Source organism: Sciurus carolinensis, chromosome X (assembly GCF_902686445.1).
Source record: "Sciurus carolinensis chromosome X, mSciCar1.2, whole genome shotgun sequence".
NCBI classification, from domain to species: domain Eukaryota; kingdom Metazoa; phylum Chordata; class Mammalia; order Rodentia; family Sciuridae; genus Sciurus; species Sciurus carolinensis.
In genome coordinates this window covers 92,379,511-92,403,867 of record NC_062232.1, presented here as the reverse complement: position 1 = coordinate 92,403,867, position 24,357 = coordinate 92,379,511, and the positions used below count along the sequence as shown (strand labels likewise).

General features: G+C 38.1%; 1 protein-coding gene across 3 annotated transcripts in view; it reads left to right on the top strand.

The window, feature by feature from the left end:
• Dcx (doublecortin) overlaps positions 1–24,357 on the top strand; it is a 100,914-nt gene that overhangs the window by 63,694 nt on the left and 12,863 nt on the right. For 2 of the 3 annotated variants that reach the window (XM_047536573.1, XM_047536572.1), the window contains exons 3-4: positions 9,343–9,445; positions 11,397–11,519. In XM_047536573.1, the coding sequence (XP_047392529.1) occupies positions 9,343–9,445; positions 11,397–11,519 (226 nt within the window). Of the gene's footprint in view, positions 1–9,342; positions 9,446–11,396; positions 11,535–24,357 lie in introns of all 3 variants that reach the window. The other variant, XM_047536571.1, reaches the window with a different exon arrangement.

Sequence of the window (24,357 nt, the reverse complement as noted above, 5' to 3'; positions counted from 1 at the left end):
TTCTGCTTTCAACTCTTTTGTATATATACCTAGAAGTAGAATTGCTGGGCCAAATTAATGTTCCTATATCTAGGTATTTAGAAAACAATAATGAATTTTTAAAAATGCCTTGCTAAGCTTTGCTAAGCTTTCAGAAAAGAAAGGCAGGAGAGAGGAGAGGAACCAGAAATTGAAACCAGAGTAGCAGTCAGTTTGTTAAAGTTTGGGCTTTCCTGAGGTAAAACCACATAACTGGAACCCAGTGCTTTGGATATTAACAGAAACACAAGCTGTGCAAGGTATTTGAAAAGCGAGAAGTCTGAAGTTTAAAACCCCACATGAAGGGGATATACACCCTAAGGAAATGGTAACTGGCATTAAAAAGGACCTGACAGAAGAAAATAAAACAAAACAAAAACAAAAAACAAAACAAAATAAAACAAAAACCCAAAAAAACAAAAAACAAAACAAAACAAAAACAAAAAACTTGAGTGTAAACTTGTCTGTCTCTATCATGATTTCAGGTGAAAACAAAATGAATAAGACCACTATTATTGTTGCTGCTGTTACTGCTCTTTCTGAAGTATATTCTTTTTTTAAAAAATTTTGTAGTGATAGATGGGCAGAATGCCTTTATTTTATTTATTTATTTTATGTGGTGCTAAGGATCGAACCCAGTGCCTCACACGTGCTAGGCAAGCACTCTACCACTGAGCCACAACCCCAGTCCCTGAAGTTTATTCTTGAGAGTTTGCAGCCTAAAGTTTGCTTTTAGTTCAAGTTTATACTACTCATTTGGCAAAAGAAATCTTAGCAGAGAAATTAAAAGGTGGTCCTCCATTGTTGGTAACTCCTGACACCTGCAGAGGCAATGCACATATTTTTGCAGAACAGCACCCCCAATCTAGGTCCATCAAGATTTCCAAATATTTATTTCAACCAAATATAAACTCACAATAAAAAATGTATCAAACTCTTATGTAAACACATCACCATGAGGGAGGATTAATAGAAACAACAGATTTAGAGTCTCAAGGCCTTCAGCTATTAGAATTATAAAATACAGGGCATAAAATAACTTTATTTTGGGTTGTTAAAAGAAACAAAACATGGAATGAAAATAGAATAAGAAAAAGATACTATCCTCATGAACAGAAAAAAATTGTGAAGAAATAAATAGAATTTCTAAAAATCAGAAATCAGTGAAATTTGAAGTTAAATGGATAGGTTAAAGAACAAATGAAATACATATGAAGAGAGGAAGAGTGAACTGGCAGATTTGGGGACATTTTCCAGAATGCAGTACCAAGAGATAAGCAGTTGGAGAATGTGAAAGCAAGAGTAAGAGATATGGAAGATAAAATGGGAAGGTCCAACATGTGGCAAGTTTTAAAATGATCCCAGAAGTAAGACCTGAGCTATAACAAGAAGTGGTGAGAACATCAACTGGCAAATATATAGGCAAATCTAGACAATAGACTTTATAAATAATTTAAGTAATAGTACCTAATTTACATGGTTTAAAATAGTACAATAATCTGTAAATTGGGGATTGTTCAGACTTTGTGATATTTTAGATTTAGTTGTGCAGAAAACTAGTCTTGTGAATATCTGGAATGGGAAACTTCTAGATGGAGGGAACTGCAAGAGTGAAAGCCTTGAAGCAGGAAAGGTCTTTATGTGTTTGAGGAACAGAAAGATGGCTAATGTGGCTGGAGCAAGCTACCATATGTGATACAAGGGGCTGGGTAATACAAATATAGGAAAAATCTTTGTAGGGTTTTAAGCAGAAGAGTTAAATACATGATTAAAACTATAAAATATGGGCTGGGGATCTAATTGGTGGTAGAGTGCTTTTGCCCAGCATGCTCAAGGCCCTGGGTTCAATCCCCAAGAAGGGGAGAGAGGGAGAGAAAGAAAGGAGGAGGAAGAAGAAGAGGAGGAGGTGGAGGCTCGAGGGAGAGGAGAAAGAAGAGAAGGAGAAGGAGAAGGTGAAGGAGAATTGCAAAATTCTACTCTGCTATATGGAGAACAGAATAATTGTTATGTTGGGGCATGCTGCCAAGAGTGGACGTACGGTGATCGGTTATGAGGTTACTATAGTATATCTCAGACAATGACAATAACAATGGAGAGGGAGAAAAGCGACTCAGAAATGACTCTTCAAGTTTCTGATTTGGGTAACTTGGAGAACTATGGTACCATTTATTGAAATGAGGAAAATAAATGAGAAATAGTATTTAGAAAGGTGGGAATAAAAGTTTAGTTTGAGGCATATTAAATTTGGAATTCCTATCAGATAACCAAGTAGAGATAGTAAACAGACAACTAGATATAAATTTTTAGAATTCAGGGTAAGAAAGGTCTGGTGATATCAATATGAGTCATCAGTATATGGTTGGCGTGTAGCACTTTGGGACTGGATATGACCACTTAGGAAATAAATACATGTGACCTGAGAACTCAATCACTACTGGGGCTTTCAAATGTTGAGAGGTCTGGAATAGAAATATAATCCAGCAAAGGAGATTGAGGCAAAAATCCAGAAGACAACAGTATTCCAAAAGCTGAGAAAGGAAAATATTTAAGGAGGAGGACTTGCTCAACTTATGTCTATGTTGCTGAGGGGTTAATATGAGGTCATAAAGTGACCATTGGATTTGGAAACATGGAAGTCACTATTGACCTCGACATAAGCAGCCTTGCTGAAGAGATAGGAATGGAAGCCTTACTGGATTGGGTTAATGGGAGAATTAGGGGTGTAGAAGAGAGTACAAAATATTTATAAATGTGGAAGGATTTTTGTGTTTTATGTTTATATTATGCATTATAGTTATACAAAATAGTTGGGTTCATTTTGACATAGTAATGCATTCATGGAATTTAGTTTATTCCTTTTCAGTCTCTGGTGCCCCTTCTTTCCCTCACCTCCTTTCTCCTCCTGTTCCCCTTTACTCTGCTAGTCTTCCTTTGTGGAGGGGTTTTGAAAGCACTAAAAATATTATAACAATGCAAGTGGAATTCTTATTTCAGCAGAGATTGTTAGGAAGTTCAAGGCATTGAATAAGACTTGTGCCAAAAGAGGCCCTGCAGAACTAATGAGCTGCTTGCCCAGGCAAAAATGTTGTCATAAAGAACCCACAACCAAAACTGCAAGGTAAGCCCAAGACAATGAGTTTGATAAGAAAACCAGGGTTGTCTCAGAAACATTGCTGCAGCTCACCAAACCAACTCAATGCCAATCTCTGACTGGAGCCTGTCCAAGGCTGGCAGACAGGAGATGTTCCATAATGAGAGTGGCAGTAACTTTTAGAAAAAACCTCTTCTGTAATGTTTACTGAATTTTTCATTAACTCATTTTTGCAAAACTCACCAGCCACTCTCTATGGGCAGCACACACTTTTGGCAAGATTGGGATATTAGTGTGATTTGTCTTCCTTGCCACAGAGGTTACCTCTTCTTCACCGTAAGTGTCACCTTCCTGGTAGACATTCTTTGACTCTTCACCCTGAATTCTACCAGTACACAATTGTATATTTTGTCTATGAAGAAGGTTAGCAGATGGATCTGGGCAATTGTGCTGAGAAACTATAAGTATAGTCAATAAGATTCAAAGTCTTTTTCTCTAGGGTTGTTAAGAAAAAGGTGTACTTTTAGTATGATAAGGAAAAAAGAAAAGAAAAGTGGAGGAATTCCATCAAAATAGAAGAAAGATAAGTGGAGAAGTAGTTGTTTGAGGGAGAGGGAGGAGGGATGGGATAAGGGAAGAACAGAGTAATGAATCTGACCTAACTTTCCTGTGTACATATATGAATATGCCACAGTGAATCTCACCACCATGTATATACACAAGATGCTGAAGGGAAGGGAGGGGGGTTAGGAATAGGAAAGACGGTGGAATGATTCTGATATAACTCTCCTATGTACATGTATGAAGAGACTACAGTGAATCTCCACATTATGTACAACCACAAGACTGGGATCCTAACTAGAATAAGCTGTACTCTGTTTGTATAAATATGTCAAAATACACTCTACTTCATGTATAATTAAAAATAACAAATAAAAATACTATAAATAAATAGCAGAAAGACTAGTAGAGTACAGGGAAGAGAATAGGGGAAGGTACAAGGGGAGAGACAGAGGGAAGTACTGGGGACTAAATTAGAGCAAATTATATTCCATTCTTTTATAATTATGTAAAAAATGGATCCTAATGTTATGTATAATGAAAAAGAATAAATAAAAAAGAAAAAGGCACATTCTTGCCTTTCTGCCTTTGTTCATGCAGTTAGTTCTCTCTGGAACACCTCCTATCTCCATCAACCTATATCCCACCCGTTCTTCAACACAGGTTTTTTTTGTCATCTTCTCTATGAAGCCTTCCCCAGTTCTCATTATTAGAATTGTTCTCTTGTCTTCTGTCCTTCCCCTTGCTTTTTGTGCCTCTACAATAGTGCTAACAACAGCCTGCCTTGTATTCTAATTATTTGTGTAATACTAACTTGCTTATTATGTTGTCAACTCTTCAAAGACAAGGGCCTCTTATTGTACATTTCTGTGTCTCTCATGTAATTCCTTTGCCCCAATAAGTGCTTGATTTATCAATACTAGTGGGATGGAACTTGCAGTGAAAATATTTTTCATATTGAAAGTGAGCCACATAGATTCCTAAGAACTTACTTCCTGAGGTAACATTCTTTCTGAACAGTTAGACAATGAGTGAAATGTAGTAGCAGGCAAATATAAGAACTGCCAGTATTCATAATATGTGGATAGGGAATCTAATCAAGTCTAACTTAAGTCACAGAGTGAATTTTCCATTTTCAGCTAATAGACTCAAACTGCTCCCACACAGTGATCTGTTATCTCCATTTCTCCATTTGTACTTTGACATTTAAGCCATGAGGCCACCCATATAATATATTACTCATGCTAATGCACAAGCAAGCTAGACTCCCTTCCCCCAACACCTGACATTTTTTAAAAGAATAGCATTGAGTTAATGGATCAATGTTAATGTGAGTTGATTTTATTGATTTTGTGCTCACAGTTGATTAGTTGTAAAGATAGGTATCATGCTTTCATGTTCCCTTCTCTGACTTAAATACCCAAGTATGACTCATACTGAAGCTGATGTCAGCAAGACCTTTGCTCTCTGAGGATGATGTAAGTGGTATTGCAATGCTTATTATATTTACTATTTTTGTTGCCACCTTGTGATAGAAATTTTATCTCAAAAAAACTAATTTTGAAAATCATGGCTTTGTAACATAAACCTGGGTGGACTTTGCACCACATTATGTCAACTGAATTTTTAAAAGCAAACATTAAATGAGTGTGAGCTTTATTTGATAATTATATTTTATACTCCCTTCTTCCTTTCTGCCTTCCTCTTCTTTCTTTTATTCATCTTTCTCATTGTTACATACTCAATTGTCAGTAATGAATAGGAATTTTGTTGTCCATAGATTAAGAATATGATTAATAAAGAAAATTATTTTTTTCAATTCAATAGTTCTGATGCATATCAGGCATCAAGTGGGACAAATGGAGACTCTTCTGTCTGGCCGATATATAAGTCTTTCAAGTCAGGGTTTTATTTTTAATTAAGCCTACAAGCATTTATTATATATTATGTACTGAATACTACTGTGGAAAACACATAAATGAACTGGACACAGTCTTCTGGGACCTTAAGGAGATTACACATGTCCATCAATGGCTGTAACAAAGGCAGAATGAGGTACAGGAAAAATACCATCAGAATCCGTAGGAGCTGAGAGAGAGAAAACTTTACAAAGAACCAACAAAGACTCCATATAGGGGTTCCTGGTCATTTTTATCCTGTGATTTCCACTGGCAGTCTGATAAAGCTAATAGATCCAGGTCAAGGCTTTAGAAAGTCCAGAATTATTTTGTCCTGAATTGAAGCTGGACACCTGAATGCTAGTCCCAATTATTCCATGAGCCAGCTGTGTATCCTTAGGCCATTTTTACTTTTGTGCTTTGGGTTCCTCATTTAAGATGAAGAATATTCTATTTTCCCAACCCTATGACAATGATGGGGCTATTGTGTCTCAATATCCAAGTTATTTAGGAAAGTTGGGTATCCACATTGTTATGATTTAGATATGAGGTGTTCCCCAAAGGCTTGTGTGTGAGAAAATGCAAGAAGGTTTAGAGATGAAATGATAGGGTTATGAGAGACTTAACCTGGTCAGTGCACTAATCCCCTGATAGGGATTAACTTAGTGGTAACTGTAGGCAGGTAGGTTGTGACTGGAGCAGGTGGTCCCTAGGGGCATGGCTTTGGGGTTTATATTGTGTCCCTGTTGACCAGAGCTCTCTCTCTCTCTGCTTTTTGGTGCGATGCCCTGAGCCACTTTCCTCTACTACATTCTTCTGCCATGATGTTCTGCCTCTCCCTGGGCCCTGAGGAATGGAGTAGGACATCTATGGACTGAGACCTCTGAAACTATGAGTCCCAAAATAAACTTTTCCTCCTCTAGTTATTCTTTCCAGGTCTTTTGGTCACAGTAGTGAAAAAACTGACTAAAACACACATACACAATGTGAATTTTTCTACATTTGAGAGCCGGTAAAATATGGGGTAGGATCACACAAGAAATCTGATGGTGAAGAACTGAATTGTAACACGAATGTGTTTGAAACTATCCACACCACTGTGAGTTTGTCAGAAGCATAGGGGACTTTGCCTTTCTCAGAAGCTCCCCAAAGGAGAGTTTATCCAAAGGCTTTTTGCTAAGCCTGGTCAGAGGTGGTGAAGTTTGGATTGGTGGAGGATAGGTCATTATAACAGCAACTCCCCTAACAGTCTGCAAGACTTTGTTGTCCTACAATAAGATATCATGTAAAAATCATCCATTTCATCTAAGTTTTCAAACTAATTATTTTATTATATGAAGAATAATTTCTCAACTCAGTCATTTCTCCTTTCTTATTCATAAATTTGTATGGTTTTGTTACCTTTCAAAGCTTCTGAATGCTAAACTTCACTGTCACAATTTATTTCTTCTTCCTTTTTCTACTTCTCTGTCCTTTTATATCTTTACAAAACCTATGCATGTTTCTCTTTCTTGTCTTCTTTGTGTGCAGCAGAAGCAGAAATGGTTTTAGCTAAATTCTCATTATTTCATAAACCTTTACCATGATCCATGGGAAGATATAGGGGGAGGAGAGATATACTTGATCTTTACATTCAGAAACCTGTGATGTACTAGGGAGAACTAGGTGAATATCCATGAAGGCACAGGCAGGCAGGTTGTGAAACAAAGTACACAATTCCTAGAGACTACTATCAGAGGGACACCCAAGGGTGAGGCTTCCCTTACTCATGACCAAAATTAAAAGCAGCTACTCAGGATCAAGGGCAGCCTTGAGCAAAGAGACATGGCAGAGACCTTCAGGGTTAAGAAGGTAGCAGCGGGTAAAAAATGTAGAGACACAGGTGCATCAAAGTTAGGATCTCCAGATCTTATTGAACCAAGGTCTAAAACATTGGCTGGAGGTCTGTAGCAGGACTCAAAGCCATGTAGCCTTTATTATTGGATTTGCTATATGGACAATATACAGAGTGCCTATTAAACTAACAGTGTCAGCCAGAGACTGGGTTGCTTGGATGTGGTTGTCAAATCACTCTCACAGCACCTACGGATTCTCCCATCCTAGCACTAAGGTGCACTAAAATGAAATGCTGTTTCAATGTATCTCATGCCATCAGACCATGAGCTTCATGAGGTCATGGTCTTAGTCTTACATTTGTCTCCCCAGTGCCCAAACCATATGTGTTTTGTATTGCTGAGTGGTTTAAAACACAGGCTTTGAAGTCAGATAGATCTATCTTTGTTTGGATTTGTTGCTTTCCTTCTGGGCAATTTTCTTATTGTCTCTGGGTCTCAGGTTTCTCATTTCTAAAATAGTGATGACAATAATACCAACCTCTAAGGATTTGTTGTGAGGGTAAAATATGATGACAGATTTGGAAGCAGAGTGCCTGTCACAGAGTAAGCATTTAATCAATGATAACTTTGATTGTCATTACATGATTGTGGAATGAATAGGTGAGAGACAAATGGGTTGAAGAAGGGTGTTAGTTTATTTGATGAGGTTGGGACTCAGGACTGGGAAGATGCTTAATGGAAGTGACCCTGGCAGTCCTCCAAGAGTCTTTCCTTTCTCTGAGCATCTCATAGATGATTGGAAGGCTGAGACAATGGGGATAATCTTTAAGCATTTCTCCCTTTGTGTAAAGCTTGCAATCATCTTGGCTGGGAGAACAGGGACTGAATAGACCTTGGGTGGGGGTGATGTTATTAATATAAACAGTTTTCAAATGTAACATATTGCTCTCTGCACCCAGCAAGCTGTTGTTAGTTTGTGAGCACTATGTCTTTGGAAAGCCATTGCTGGCAGCTTGAATGGGAAGCTTAGAACAATTAGAGGCTTTGAACACTTACAAGCTAAGGATTTGGATAAGCATGTTTTGACTCTATAGCTTCTCATGGGGTTTCCCTGATGTGCTGGACTAATTATCAGATGTAATTAGGAAAGCCGAGAAGTGGGGAGACTGCAGGGAGCAACATACTTTCCCAGGGACCCTCATTTATTTGTGCAGAAAGGGGGCTGGGGAGACTGTATTGTGAAGAAGCAGCAATGCATAGGGTGCTAGAGGGCAGAAAGGTCCTGGGAACATGGCTTTACCAAGAAAGACTCAAGCCTATGGGACACATTGCTCTTGATGAAGTTTCAAGTGGTCAGCAGTTTTCCCTTCTTAGTTTCTCAGTAAGGAATGATATTCTGGCCACTACCAGGTTCTAGGCTCATTTTAATCAAGGTTCAATTTCTGTGTGTACAAAGTAGTTAAGAAGTGGTGTTCTTCTAGAACTCATGTACATGAACAGAGGGATTTCAACTTCTGGGTCAGCTCCAGATTATAGAAAATATTTCTCCTGTTCCTTGGCCTAGATCCCTGGCCCCAGAATTGAGTCAAGAATAGTTTGTATTTGAAAGTCTAAGAAAAAGTGACATTTGTAGGACCATCTTCCAACTGACTTTACTTCAGTGGGCCATTCCATTTAGATATGTTTCCAATCTCATCCTGAATGCTATGGAAACAAGACTACTATACATGAAACATGGAAAGGCAATAGCACTCAATCTTTACTTACTGTGGATCATGGTGCAGACTATGAGTGTGGTGAGTGTTTTGAGGAAAAGGAGCTCCCTGGTTGAAAGAGATAATGGCCTTCCTTGTGAAGACTTCCCCACTGCCAACATGGTATGATGTTCATTGTCACAAGAACACCAAATACAAATCCAGTGTTTCTGTTTTCTCCATAGGTAACCTGTCTTCATGATTTCTTTGGTGATGATGATGTTTTTATTGCCTGTGGTCCTGAAAAATTTCGCTATGCTCAGGATGACTTCTCGCTGGATGAAAATGGTAAGCACAACCATTGCATTTTTTTATTTGTTTGCTTTGGTTTTTAGTCATTGAGTTTTATTGCCTTGTTTTTCTCCTTACTGCTATTCCTTAGGATTTCCATGGGTTTGTGTTGGCCTGCAGAACATCCAAGTATGACCTTTCAAGGGCAGATATTTTTAGTCTTTCTCCTATATATTTGAATACATGGGCCACTAAGTCAAAGGTTGACTGGATGTCCCAGAAATCCAGCCTCCAAACTCAATAAGAGTCACCATCTGCCATGATAGTGACCATATTTCTGGAAATGCATATTTTCATATGGGCTAACAGATACCATTAGACTATAGGAAGGAAAATTTGGAGGAAGAAATTGGAACACTTTCTTTTCTAGTTAACAATCTCCAGCTATTTGGCCCATGTTAATGGTCCCAGTTTAGAAAGATTTTCCCATGGTATTCTTAGTGTCAGATCATTTCCCCACCTTTGGGCTTGCTGTACCATTCTCTTTACTTTGTGATTCAGGATTCCAGAAGAATCACCTCAGGAAAGAGCTGAACATATATCTCCTTTTGCTAAGATCTGGGTGTAAGATAAAGGTGAATTAGCTCACTCAGCAACAGGGTTAGGATATAATCTTGATGAAAAGATACATTTAAAACATGTTTTCCACTTAAGAGGAGTAAAATATTAAAAAAGCAAAGGCAGTTTTACTAATATAGATTTTATAAACAACTCAAGTGACAAGGACCCTAAAAACATAGTATTTCTGGTGTTCTTCCTTTGAGAGGAGGCAAATGATCATAAAATAGCTAAACAATTCCAGGCTAGGTCCAGTTTCCTATGCCTTTCTACATTTCTAGTTCTGGGCAGTGATCACTAAAGTTCATCAACCAAAGCAAGAAGTGAAGCAGACAAAAATGAGCTTTCCATTCAATTCAGTTTCCTAATAAGTTCAATTTACCAGAATAGCTCCCCAAATCTTTATGGTAAATTTACATCTTGGTATACTTTGAAATAGCAGAAAACAAGGAGGTGTATAAATAAAAGACTATCCTCTACCCAACTGTTTGATTCCACTTTTCATATCGTAGCATGAAGTTGGGAAAACTGTAGTGCAAAAAGCACTAGACTGGGACCCAGGAGCCTAGTCCTTATTCTGCTAGTTTCTTACTTTGTGGTCCTAAGCAAGTGGCTTAAGTGCTTTCTACTTCAATCAGAAAAATGAAGAAAATGATCCTCCTAGTAAATCAGCACTATCAGTGCCCAAGTTTACTACAACAGGGGAAGTTAAGTGACCTGCCCAGAAAGAGTGCTACATATGTGTCAGATTGAGCTGGGGTAAATACAGGGATATTTGGCAGACTCTCCTCTAAACCCGTGAGCCTTCTGAAGTTACAAGTGGCAGTAACTGATGACCCATTTATTCATTAAACCAATATAAGGGATTATGATAACTTGCACTGAAAACCAAAAGGAGCTCTATAAATGTAAGATGGTGGTGGTGGTGGGACTTATTCATATAATAGGCCATCACACTGTGTGGTTTGTAATAGACAATAACTTGTAGCTGCTTATCCCTCCTTTAAATTATTCATGGATGTTTCATCTGTGTAGCTATAACCTCTACTCCAAGGAAATTAATTAAGCATTATATCCAAAGGTACTATTCTGAGACATGACCAAGTCATCCTCAAATAACTGAATTATTGCCTATTTGACCTGCTTCTAAACTCCTGTCATTATTCCATAATCTAGAAACTTGAACACCTAGTTTAGCCCAGGTGACTTTGAAAGTTTTACATGCCTCACTCCCCAGGACTGTAATTCCTAGAAACAATGAAGACTGCCTTGTACACCTGAACCACTTAAGTGCTTTGGCCTGTAGTGTTTATTCCATTTGCCAAAGGCTGGTAATATGCTGAGCCTGCGTTCTACCTTCTGCTAAGTTCTCTGTGTCATTCTGCCCCAGAATGCCGAGTCATGAAGGGAAATCCATCAGCCACAGCTGGTCCAAAGGCGTCCCCAACACCTCAGAAGAGTTCTGCCAAGAGCCCTGGCCCTATGCGCCGAAGCAAGTCTCCAGCTGACTCAGGTAACGACCAAGACGGTGAGTGCTCTTCTCCTAACTGTGCACGCTGACTTCATTTATGGAGGCTAATACCCTCTGCATGCAGAGGAATGAATTCCTCATGATCACCGCTGTGTGTCCATGAATATCAATGTTATCTTTTTAAGGAGTAACACTGTCAAACTTGTTTGGAGTCATGGAGGCACAGTCACAACCCTCATTCCACTCATAATGGATGCAGACCAGAAATCTGGCCTATTTACCATGCTTGCTCTAATGCTTATTGTCATGGTTATCATTATCATCATCATTTTCAATATCATCTGGCAAAAACACATTCAATGAAATAATCAAGGCAAACATAAATCTGGAATTAAAAATCAGAGTCAAGGACAAAAATGCAAAAATCGACACTCAAAATACCAACTTAGCTGATGCACTTGCACTTCAAATTTGACTCTGAACTAATTAGATGTCATAACAGAAAGGGATACTGGTATACAATACATATTTACATATTTTTAAAAAAAAGGAAGACAAGATTGCACCACTCTCACAATAGGAAAAGACAATATAGACTAGGTTCTGAAAGCATGTGAAGAAATTTGTCATAAGCATTTTATTTAGTGGATTGTGAGTAATCTGAAATTGTGGTCTACGGATCACTGCCAACCCATGAGCTGTTTGTTATCAGTCAGTCTGTGATGAGATTATGTGCTTGTGCCAAATGTAAATTAACTATGCCACTAAGCAAACCATTTAGATCAGCTGACTTTTTCCCCCAGAGCATTATTTCATTGAGGAAGGCAGCAGTGTGCTGATTTACATTCTGGCAGAAACTCTTAAACTTGTCTTAGACCTGCAGTTTGAGTGGCACTGATCTAAAGGAAATGTTTTCCATTCTTTTATAACAGATGTTATTAAAAATAAAAAGTCACAGAAGTCCAAGTTCAGAAGATTAGTAGACTCATACACAGATAATATGAGTTCTTCACACTGAGGAAATCATGTGTTCCAGAAGACTTACACACTTGTCCTCCCAAGGTTCAGTACTCATCATGAGAATTCTTCTATCCTGAGAGACTTGAGGAACCACAAGGACCCTTTATTTATATATTTATTTGGCACTTGGGATTGAACCCAGAAGCACTTAACCACTGGGTCACATACCAGCCCTTTTTCTTATATTTTATTTAGAGACAAGGTCTCACCAAGTTGCTGAAGCTGGCTTTGAACTTGTAATCTTCCTGCCTCAACCTCCCAAAGTACTGGGATTACAGGCATGCACCACTACACCTGGCTACACAAAAGTCCTTAAATTTGGGGCAGCCTGAGTGGCCTGTTGGCTTTGAAATGCCTTTTCCTACTAAAATAGCCTGTCCTGCTGCCCCACACTGCTAGGATTATGTGTATCACCAGCAATCTCTTTGTTCTTAAGCAACAGAAACTAAAGTGTAAAAGGACATTCCAGGCTTTTCATATTTCCATGTCTTTGCACATTCTTCCCGCACACCTGGAATGTTATCTTTATAACTCTCCACCCTTGAAAATTCCTATTCATGACCTCACATAGAAATAGTTTTTCCATTTTCTGCAATATCATTGCATGCCATTTATATTTCTGGGATAATATTCACCACCCTGTATTGTAAAGTTTGTGTTCGTCTGATTTCCTAACTACATATTGAGCTCCTCAAGAGCAAGGTGTCACATTCATTTTTGTCTCCTCAGTGCTGAGCACAGTGTGTGCCCCCTAGTAAATGCTCACGTAATGTCACTGAGTGAATATATGCACAAAATGACCTGTTTCACCCAGCATAGTAAGCATTTAGGTAATGTTTACTGAAGGAATAAAAATAGGTGTGTCTTGACATCTTGTTCAACTGTGCAAAAGGGCACATGAATCTATCTAAGCACATTCATATTGCTGAAACTATTAAGCCTCAGGTTTTAACACTTGGATGAGGAATAAATTATTTGGACAATTTCTAAGCAGAGACTTACAGAAATAAAAAAGAACTTTAAAACATTTGCTCAAGATTTATGAGTCTGGCAATAATTGCTTAGCTAATCATTTTTCAGAAACAGCAATAGCTATTTCTAGAGATTTCTAACTGTATTTATATCTTGCTGTGAAACAAATTACCCCAAGACTTAGTGGCTTAAAATAAGCTTTTATTATCTCACAGTTTCTGTAGGTTAGGAATTCTGGAGTAGCTTAGCTGGGTGACTATGGGTCAGGGTCTCTCATATTGTTGTGGTTAGGGTATTGGGAAGGGATGCAATCATCTGAAGGCTCCATTGGGGCTGTAGGACCCACTTCTAAAATGGCTTATTGGTGAAAGTTTCAAGAAAATGAACAAAGATGTAGTGCCTTTTATTATCTAATCTTCAAAGCAAACACTGTCACTTCTACTTTATTCTAGTAATTAGAAGTAACTACTAAGTTTAATCTACATTCAAGGGGAAATGAATTAGCATCCACCTCTTCAAAGGGGGTATTGCAGAATTTGTGGACCTATTTTTTAAAACTGCTGTATAACCTATTAGTTGGAAATATCTAGGGTGTATCAGCTTGAATTAAATAGATTCTCTAGGCAGACTGCATACAATTTGTTACCCAGCACAAATGAACACAACCATCTGTATTGAAACCATTTAAACATGTGAAATCATTGATCTCCAGCATGTAGAACTTCTCTTCTACAAAATATGCACCTCACTGACAGAGACAGAACAGAAATACATTAGGACTTCACAAATATTTGTCAAATTGAAGAATTATGGTAGATAGCAGTCCAGGCCCAGGTAACCAAGATATGCTCTTGCTCCTTCAGAACTCCCTTGCTAAAGAAAAGAAATGAGAATTTATTCAAACTCACCAGGAAAATAGAATAATAAATGTGTATGGGGGGGTGTTTCTCTTGGCAGGTATCAGATTTACAAACGACTTCTATCCCCTACCACCAAAGTAAAGTGGTGTTCTCTGTAGAGAGAATTGGAATCTTCATTGCAGATAGTTCATGGACATAAATGAAGCCAAACCCTAATCTAGAGCAAATTTCATGACAATTTCTAAAATATCTGAGCTCACCTTTATTGATTTGTCTATAACCTCTGCATGATTTCACCCCCAAAGAATAGGATGATCCATATTAAATGACTATGTCCATTCCATGGCAGTTTGTTTAGAGCCAAGTCCATTGTATCCACTCAATGAACATTCCAGAGGAGCAAAATTGATCTCAGGCAAAACAGTAACACAGGACTATTCCAAGTGGGGAGGTCAAATCGGGGAAGGTGGTAGACAGGATATGGAAGAGGGGACGGAGACATCTAAAAAGGCCCAGCCATATCACTTCCTAGCTTTGTGATTTGGGGAAAATTTCTTTTCTTCTCTGAGATTTGGTATACTCTTAGGATAAGACAGAATTTGCATGTTTATAGATAAGAATAGTTTTTCATTATTATCAGTTATTTATTTATTTGTTCTAATTAGTTATATATGACAGCAGAATGCATTTTGACACTTTGCAGGTAAATGGATGGAACTGGAGAATATCAGTTATTTATATTTATAATTTATAGATTTATAACAGCTTTCACAGCATTAGAATCAGATAAAGAGAATAATGAGCTATAAACAATCTGTAGTTTTCAGTTGGCATAATTTTCTCTGACAGATATTATTTGAGATTTAAGAAGAAAGAACCATTTCATAAACTGTTGAGTTTTCTGAACTGAGTTACCAAGGGACATAGAAGGTTGATATACATTTAGTCAAAGAGTAAGTAGTGTTGGGTGTAACTGAAAGTCTTTGTTCTTTTCTAGGACATAGTAGGTAGTACCACCCTGTTTCTATCTTGTATTAGTCTATCTTAGATCTGGAACTCATGAACAGATGCACATACCTTCATTCAAACTGAGAAACTAAAGGTTGTAGGAGATAGGCCATTTCCATGGAATTTTAACTACCTTCCTTCAAAGGTAAAAGAAATCCAAATATGTTCCTCTTTAGCAAGGATTCAAACCAAATGAAACATTAGCTCAGTTAAGGTTCAGTTAAGGGAATGTTTTTATGTCCCAGTTCATTAGAAAATATATAGGTTTGATTCTGGTTTGAACAAGTTTGCTAGGAGGTATATGTGTATATATATATATATATATATATATATATATATACACATATATGTATGTGTATATATTTGGTCTGATTTATAGTTCAACTAATATCTGAGTTCAGTTTGACTTGAGGTTTAGTAAATTGATGCTATTTGGTCGGTAATTTGCATGATAATTTCCTTCCTTAGTTCATAGTCCTTAAGTTGTCTCTTTCCTGTTCCGCCCTATGAATAAATCAAAATCCTTCTACTTTATTCCCTTCAAGTTCAATCCCCACTCCTGCTAATGTTGAGTTTGCCCCAAATGGAATATCTGTTACTAAGCCCTAAATTTGAGTTAAGAAGGGATTTGGAAAAAAAAAAAGGGATTTGATTGTCCATATAATATTCCTGTAAGGAGATCATTCTCACTGAGCAGAGCTCTTGGACTCTCAGAACCCAAGTCAAATTAGCCCTATCCGTCTTTAAAGTAGGCCAGGGAACTAACTGTAGTTAAGTAGATAAAATCTGAACCCAGGATAGTCCTACGGGATATTTGAAGAAAGTTTGCATGGTGCCACATTTCAATTAACCCAGGACTCGGCATTGTGATAGGCAAAAATAAGCCTTGCTTCAGAACTAGAGGAAGACATTTCTAGTGTATGTTTTTGCTTTCATTTCAGCCTTTAAAGTGTTAATTTTCCCTTCATGTAATTTTTCCACCAATTGAAGTGAATTGAATTAAAAGGACAAAATAGCTAGTTGCTGGGAAGGAATCTTTTCTTCTTTTTTTTTAAGGAGTCCCCATGGAAGCTAATTACCCGCCATGGTAGGCTGAGAGAATTGTAATGTGATAATTAGTTTGCTATTCTTCAACAGTAAGCCACTGTAGCAACCCAGTGCTCTCTGTCTCCCTTCCCCCAACACATGTGCGCCTATTTCTGCAAAGTCAAATCTTCCCTGTTTGTAAACGTCCAAGGAAGAGTGGCTTCTCTACCAACATATTCAGCCTTTAAAATGGGAGGTCAAGGCACACAAAACAGTAGGGGTCCATGAGAGAATTTATCCCAGGTTCCTTCATTTCTGAACCTGCACAGCCTGACTCTTCTGACTTTCCTGCATGTGACTGACTAGCTCAGCTCTGCTCAACAGAAATACAATGTGAGCCACAAACAAAAGCCACATATATAATTTAAAATTTTCCAGTAACCACATTTTTAAAAGTTAAAAGGAACAGACTAAATTTTGATGTGTTTTATGTAGCAATACCTTCAAAATATTATCATTTCAATGCATAATTAATGAGATATTTACATTCTTTGAAATTGAGATGTATTTTACACTCAATGCCACATCTCAATTCTGACTAGGCACATTTCTTTTATTTATTTATTTTTTTGTGGTGCTGGGGATTGAACCCAGGGCCTTGTGCATGTGAGGCAAGCACTCTACCAACTGAGCTATATCTCCAACCTTCTGGCTAGGCACATTTCTAATGTTCAATAGCAACATATGACTAATGGCTATTACATTAGACAGTAGAATACCTTTCTTCTCTTGCTGACAGAAGTTCAAGATAACAATCCTTCACATGAATTAAGTGTTGTGCACTTTGCAAAGCATTTCCTGCACCACAGCTGTCCCTCATAATAGCACCATGAATTAGGTTGGAATAGCATAATTATCCAGGTTTGCTTCTGGATCAGGGAACTAAGATACAAAGAGGCTCAGAATCTTAGAGTCTTCCCAATATTCCACAACTATTTAGAATTCAAGAGCCAGAACTCAACTCATCTCACTTCCTGGCAGGCATTCTTTGCACTGCCTGCCTGGCATAAAGCAGGGTATGGAAGATCCAGTGTGGTGAATGCAAAGGTCTCTTTTGGATGGTCTTTGCTTCTAAGCTTCCTTCTTCCTCCAACTCTAGGTCAGAGATTTGGGGAGGTGTGGTATCTGTGTCATTCTCTTTGTGCTGCATTGAACCCAGCACCAGAAGTAATTAAGTGCCTTTGTTTCCAGTGCTTTGGCCTAGACATTCCATCAACTCTCTACTGTCACTCCAAGGGGAAATGGTGCCCTTGGCAGATCTATGGGAAAATAAAAACTTCCTTATCACCCTCCCCCACCTGATTCTTTCTAAAACTGCAACTCTTGTCAAGTTTAACTGCAAGAACTTCCCTAGATGGAAGACAACTTTTCTATCACCAGTGGAGAGTCCCTTAGGAAATGGTTGGAGCAAGCTGTGTAGTGGAGGCCACTGAGCACCCGATAGTGTATGGATATGGTGTGCCTTCCTACAGCAGGAGTCTCATCAGCCTGCCTTACCTGGGACTTATGTTTAAATACAATCAAATTTCCAAAGTTTGTTTGGAGTATCTAGAAGTTCTAGGTACTATGAGGAAAAAGAGTAAGACAAATACCCTGTCACTAAGAAGATTATTTTTATTTCAGGAATCAGCATAAATGTAAATTTCAAACCTTTTTTATTTCAAAATACTTCTATAGTTCTTATTATCAGTGTAGTCTTCCAGACTAATTTAGTCTTTACAGCAACTTTATAAGGCAGGTTCTATTATCCCCATTTTGCAGACAGAGAAGCTGAGGCACACAAAAAGTTGAGTGATCTGCTTCAGGTCACACAGGCTTGCTCCATCAAAAACATATTCTGAACAGAACCAACTTCCACAGGAAATAAACATTGACAGCATTGTCAAGCCTGAGAAAACAACCCTGGCAATACTAACCTCCTGATAGTTATCCTTTTCTTAAAGGAAAATCATCTGTGTCAAAATATTGTAGGATTGGGTACACACATTTGTTTTACAGTAGGAAATAGTCTTACTTCCCCCCCTTATTTAAGATTCATAAGTGTATACTATACAAGACTCTGTAGGAAACAGATTTAAAATTCAAGTATCATCTTCTGAGTTACAGTATCTTACAGCCTATGATTGAATTTGTCCTAAGAAACAACCCAATGACCAAAGCATGAGGAACTGCTTATGGGCTCTCAGTTCTTCCTTTCCTAATGAATGGGTTTGGGGAAACAGACCAGAGTTTTTCTACTGAGCAGAAACAATTAGCCAAAGCAATCTTTACACCCTATCCAAAGACTCTTTGGAATGGATATGTGAAAACCACAGGGTCTGTCTCTTGGCTCTGTTCTGAAGTAAGCTGAAACCACCTTGGTTTCACTTGGATGGTCTTCCAGAAAAACTCCTTGTATGTGTAAAGAGAAAATAGGGTATCTTTGGACTGGAATGAAGAAAAGCTTAGAGTATCTCAATATAAAAAAATGAGGGAGTATGTGAATTATGAGTTAGAGAACACAAGACAGATAATGAACCACTAAACAATCACAGTGGCCAATGTGTCATATACTAACCCTAAGGGAATCTTGGAATAGATTCTGTGAGCAAATTCGGGAAGCTATCATCCATGGAGTAGAGATAGTTTATACCTTTTGAGCAAATCACACCCTTTCTGAAATTCTATATCTTTGTTGATTAAAAGGAGACTAGTCATACCTGGCCATCATGTCTTAGGATTATCAGGAGAATCATGTGAGTTCTTGTATTGTAAAATGATTTGAAAATAACTGTAGAAATACAGTTATTAAGGAAGATCTGAATTATTGTTAGGACTTTTTTGGTAGACTGGGGTTATTTTCAGTGAGCAGTATTTCAGAAGAAACATCAAATCAAAAACAAAAGACTTGATTTTGAGTTGAACTGAAATGTTGGAATTAGAATGAGAAGGTCAGGGTTAATTGAATGAGCATTTAATCAATTTGGTCTCCATCAAAGTTTGGAAGAAAAGCAGATGCCAAATTGACCCTTCTTTTTCTGTCCCATTCTAGTCAAGAAAATTTGAACCCAGAGTGTTAATGACATGTCTAACTTACTGCCCAGACAGCTCTTCAGTCACTATTCCTGGGGCTACTTATACCCAACTTATATGTAACTGCATTTTAGTTTTAGGGATCAGTCTAGCCTCTAAGCAAGAGAATCTACAGTCTGAGAGCTCAGTGTTAATTCTGCCTGACTGGTGATTCCATGTATTCTTCCCTTGTCTATTTCAGAAACAGGACTCTTTCATTGCTTTTTGGAAACTAGCCCCTCACCACCACCACTAGCATCTTATTCCTCACTCCCAGGAAACCATTTCCCTACATATATTTTCAGTCCCTGTAAATCTAGATAATCAGCCTACTTGCCTCACCCGCCATCCTGTTGGGGCTTGTCCCTTTCCATTCTGACAGGAAAGGCTGGCAGAGCCAAGGAGCTAAAGATAAGTACAAGGGCAAGGACAGGAATAATCATTGAGAAAAGCCAGTGAGCCAAGACTGTACAGAGCCAGGCTTGGCAATTTTACCACATAGCTGAAGGGCACCAACTAAGGGAGGAGACAGGGCACAAATACCATCTTCCCAGAGCACTCTGTGGCATGAGGGTAGTTACATGGCATGCTGGCTTGTCTGCCTTCTATTGTTTCGTGACATTGTGTATACACCCAGCCAAATTGGTGAATGAAAGAGAGCTCTTGCTAACCACTTTCAAATTTAAACCTATTCAAATAGGATAGAAGCCTCAAAGAGGGGTGTCAGCCCTGGTGTCTGCCTTAACCTTTTTATTCCTTTCTCTTTTCTCTGCTACAACTATTCCTCCTCCTCCCTATTCCCTGTCAGAAAATTGTCTAAGAAGGAATCCCAGAAGCAATTCATCTCAAAAAGGAAGGAGCTACTTAGCAAAAGCTAAAGGAAAAAAAGAGAATTATATGAAGGCTTTAGGGTTTAGAATCAGAAAGACCGAAGTTTGAATCCTGACTTTGCTTCCTCTAACTGGAGTGTGTGGAGGGGGCGGGGAGAGAGAGAGAGAGAGAGAGAGCGCACAACTGACTCACCATAGATACTCAATAAACAATAATTAGTGGTTCCCTCCAGAGGAAAAGAAAAGGAGTTGTTGAGGGGTTACTGGGGTAGAACAGGCATACAATTTAAGGGGGAACCTAAAAACTAAGTAATCAAGATAAATATTATGTTAATGCAATGTATCTAAAATATCCAAACTAATTCCAAAATGCATGATAAAATATCAAATTTTTAAATAAAGTCAAGTTCAGTAGGGCGCTGGCAGTGTTCTTTCTTTTAACCTGTGTGGTAAATTATGCTCATTTATCTTCATTGGATTGTATGTTTATATTTACTGCACTTTTCTATACATGTATTTCCAAAAATTGCAAAAGGTGATGAAAATTGGAAAAATAGCACAATAATTATCCTGTATTTTTTGATAAGTTTAATAAGGTAGTATGGGAGATTGAAATGGTTTTGACATACCTTGTTGCAAAGGGGGAAAAATGAACTGTATAAAGAGAAGAAAGAAATAAGAGGATTTGGATTATATATAAATAAAAGGTGAGAATAGTGATTGCTTGGTTCCAAGGTAGAAAGTGAGAGACACCAAAGAGAGAGAAGACATCCACCCCATCCCAAGCATTTCCAAACCACCAGAGAGCTAAGGATGTTTAATTAGGAAGAATAAAGGAAAATAAAGATCAAACAGTAATGCCACTTTCATTCCCTCTCAAAATGAAATGTGACAGCCTTTCTACAATGGGTTTCCCAGTCTGAGAACACACAGAATTCATCAGATCCTATTTGCATTATTTCCTACTGCTTCTTTTAGTTGACATTTATATGAATCGACTCCAGAATCCATAACAAATAGCACTCTTCCAGATTTTCCCCCATAGAATCCAAAAGCAAAAATGTGTATATGAATATATTTTTACCTAGGTTCTAAATAAAGGAGCTCTTTTAACTTGTAAGCAATCTACTTTTGCCTGTGCATGTCTACATTTTCTCATTTCTCTATGTCCATCTTTGGATTTCATTCCATCAGGGAACTCTGGGAAAGTATTGGGAAGTGTCTGCCTTTTTTCAACCATGCAGTGCATGGCAGTTAAATTATTAAAAACTTATTTCCAAAATGTGTGTTGAATGTTGGTGACAAAATAAAATCCTTTATTTACAGATAGCTTGAGATTGATTCTCTGGAGGTAGGGACCTGGAGAACATATATAAACATTTACACATATGCAGATAATATAGAGAGGCATATATGGAACATGTATTTATATACTGCTTCTAAAGTTACTGGGTGAAAGAGTTTCAGAAGATAGTGAGAAAAAAACCTGGAAGTTGTAGAAGAGCCAATATATTAAGATCTGTAGCCCGCAGGTAGAAACTGACTCACATGTGGACATGCTTGTGACTAGTGATTTCCCATATCTTGGCAAGGCCAATGGGTTCATTCTCAGATAAAAGTGTAGATTTAAAAAGACAGTTTTAATACTGGGGATATAATAGCCACCCTTTTGCAGTGTAACTAACAAATGCTGGGCAACTAGAATCTGTGAAGGATACAGTGACCTTAGGGAACAAAGCCCCAGAACTTACCCAGGGATGCCCACATCTGTTAGACCTCAGTAGGCTGAGACCAGGGCTCTTTTTGAAGACTTCACTGTGTCAGCTCACACAGTCCTCTAAGATTGTTCCTTATCCTGAATGCTAGTGACTGGGTCTGATGGGAAAGCCCTCAGGCACTGTAGGCGGTCCATTAACTCTTTCATTAATTAACTCCCTCATTTCTTAAAAAGAGCAGCTGACTGCTTCACACAGTTGTGATTCCTCAGACTCTTGCCTTTCCTACAGTACAGCCTTTGTTTGCCAGAAAGCCAGATGCCTTGGCAGTCTGGCACCCACATTCTCTGTGCTGTCTGGTATAGGTCATGTTCTTTGGGTGGCTTACATGGTGTATAAACATAGCACTCTAAGCTTATCTGGCCTCTAGGTCCCTCTATGCTGTTGGGTCCCTTCTCTCCTTCCCCATTGCCTTGGCTGCCATCACCATCATTAACTGACTACTCCAATGTCTCCTAAGCAACATCTTTGTTAGTTCTACCCTTAACCAGCCCACTCTAAACCAGTATTACCATAGCAGCTGGGGTAATAGTTTTAAAATGCAGATTTGATTGTATCACTTTCAGCTTAAAATCTTTTTGTGACTTTTTTTAAAGAAATCAAACTGAAATTTAATATGCCACATGAAAGACTCTGAAGGTCTGGCTCTTATCTTCTATCTCCAGTCTCATCTCCTTAAACTCCCTGCTGGCACCCTATGCTTGAGCCATTATAAGCTACTAGCACTTTGTAAGCACTATATTCTTCCACATTCTCACAACTTTGCCCCAGTGGTGCAATTTTTTTTCATTAATTTATTTTTTATTGTGCAATTCCAATGTACAGAATACCCTTTCTGTCCTCTTGGTTTAGCTAGCTCCCATTCATCTTTTTTAAAAAACAGCTTTATTGAGATAAATTCACATAACTTATAATTCATTCACTTAAAATGTGTAATTCGGTGGGTTTTAGTTTAGCCACAGAGTTGTGCAACAATTACCACAATTTAATGCCAGAATAACTTTGTATCACCAAAAGAAACCTACCAATTAGTTGCCACTTTCCATTTCCCTCCAACTTCTTCCCCCACTCAGCCCCTAAAAACCATTAATCTGCTTGCTCTCTGTGCAGATTTGCCTATGCCAGATTCATCTTTAAAGATTCCTCAGGTGTTGCACCTCTCTCTCTGTTTGCCTCCCAGGCCACTGATTGAAAAGTCTGTCCTCTGGGCTTCAATAACATCCTATGTATGGCTCTGTCTTCACACTTACTCCATGGTGTCCTTGCCTGCCTCCCCACAGGAAGTTCCATATTCATCCCTGAAACTCCAATATCTAATACTTTGCCTGGCTCATGGGCAGTGTTCCATAACTATTGGCTAAATAAATGAATGACAAGGAGGGAAGCTTCTCAAAAACCAGACAGTGGTGAATGCCTAAGTGCTCATTTTCCAACTCACTTGCACTTGGATAAACTCAGCAATCACCACATTGATGTCTCTTCCATCTCTACCATTTCTAGCCATGTTCCAGAACCTAGGGAAACATTACCATAAATGGTGTAGAAGTATATCTTCAGGAAATATTCATGATAACACAGTTTAAGCTTTATCTGTTGGGCTAACAGCAGCATTCTTAGGCCATCTCTCTACTTAACTTTCTCAATTTTCTGCTTATTCTCTCTCTCACTCTCTCTTCTTTCTCCCTCACTTTCTCTCTCCTTCACTCTCTATATTTGCTTTTTTTAAAAAATGCACATTTCAGAATATCTCTATTTAACAATGTAGGTCCTAAAATTTAAAAAATCACTTCAGGATGAGATTCCTGAACACGAATTCATTTTGAAAACTATTTAATTGTTCCATTTAAATGCAGTACATTTCTTTTTTTCATGATTGAATATTTTAAAAAAACTCATTATCAAGGGAATATAAAACAATTTGAGAACAAAATGGAATATAAAGATGTTCAAAACGAAATCAGCATTTTATTGACTACAGAGAACTGGGGATATACCCTGACTCTGGCCACCATTGTCTACCTTTGTGTCTATTCCTTTCTTCTCTTACCCTATATTTCTCACCATTCTTCTCCCCTATTCCTAGCTCCCCCCCTTTAATTCTCTCCTCTGCCCCATTTTTCTGTTTGGGCCCTTCTTTCTGTTTTAATTTCTGTTTCTACTCTACTTTCCCTTTCATTCTTCTTCCTGATTAGCCTACTTTCTCTTTCTTTCCTTACGATCCTTTTTTTCCATCTAGAATGAGGTAGCAAAGGGGGAAGAGGTAAGCAGGAAAAGAGAG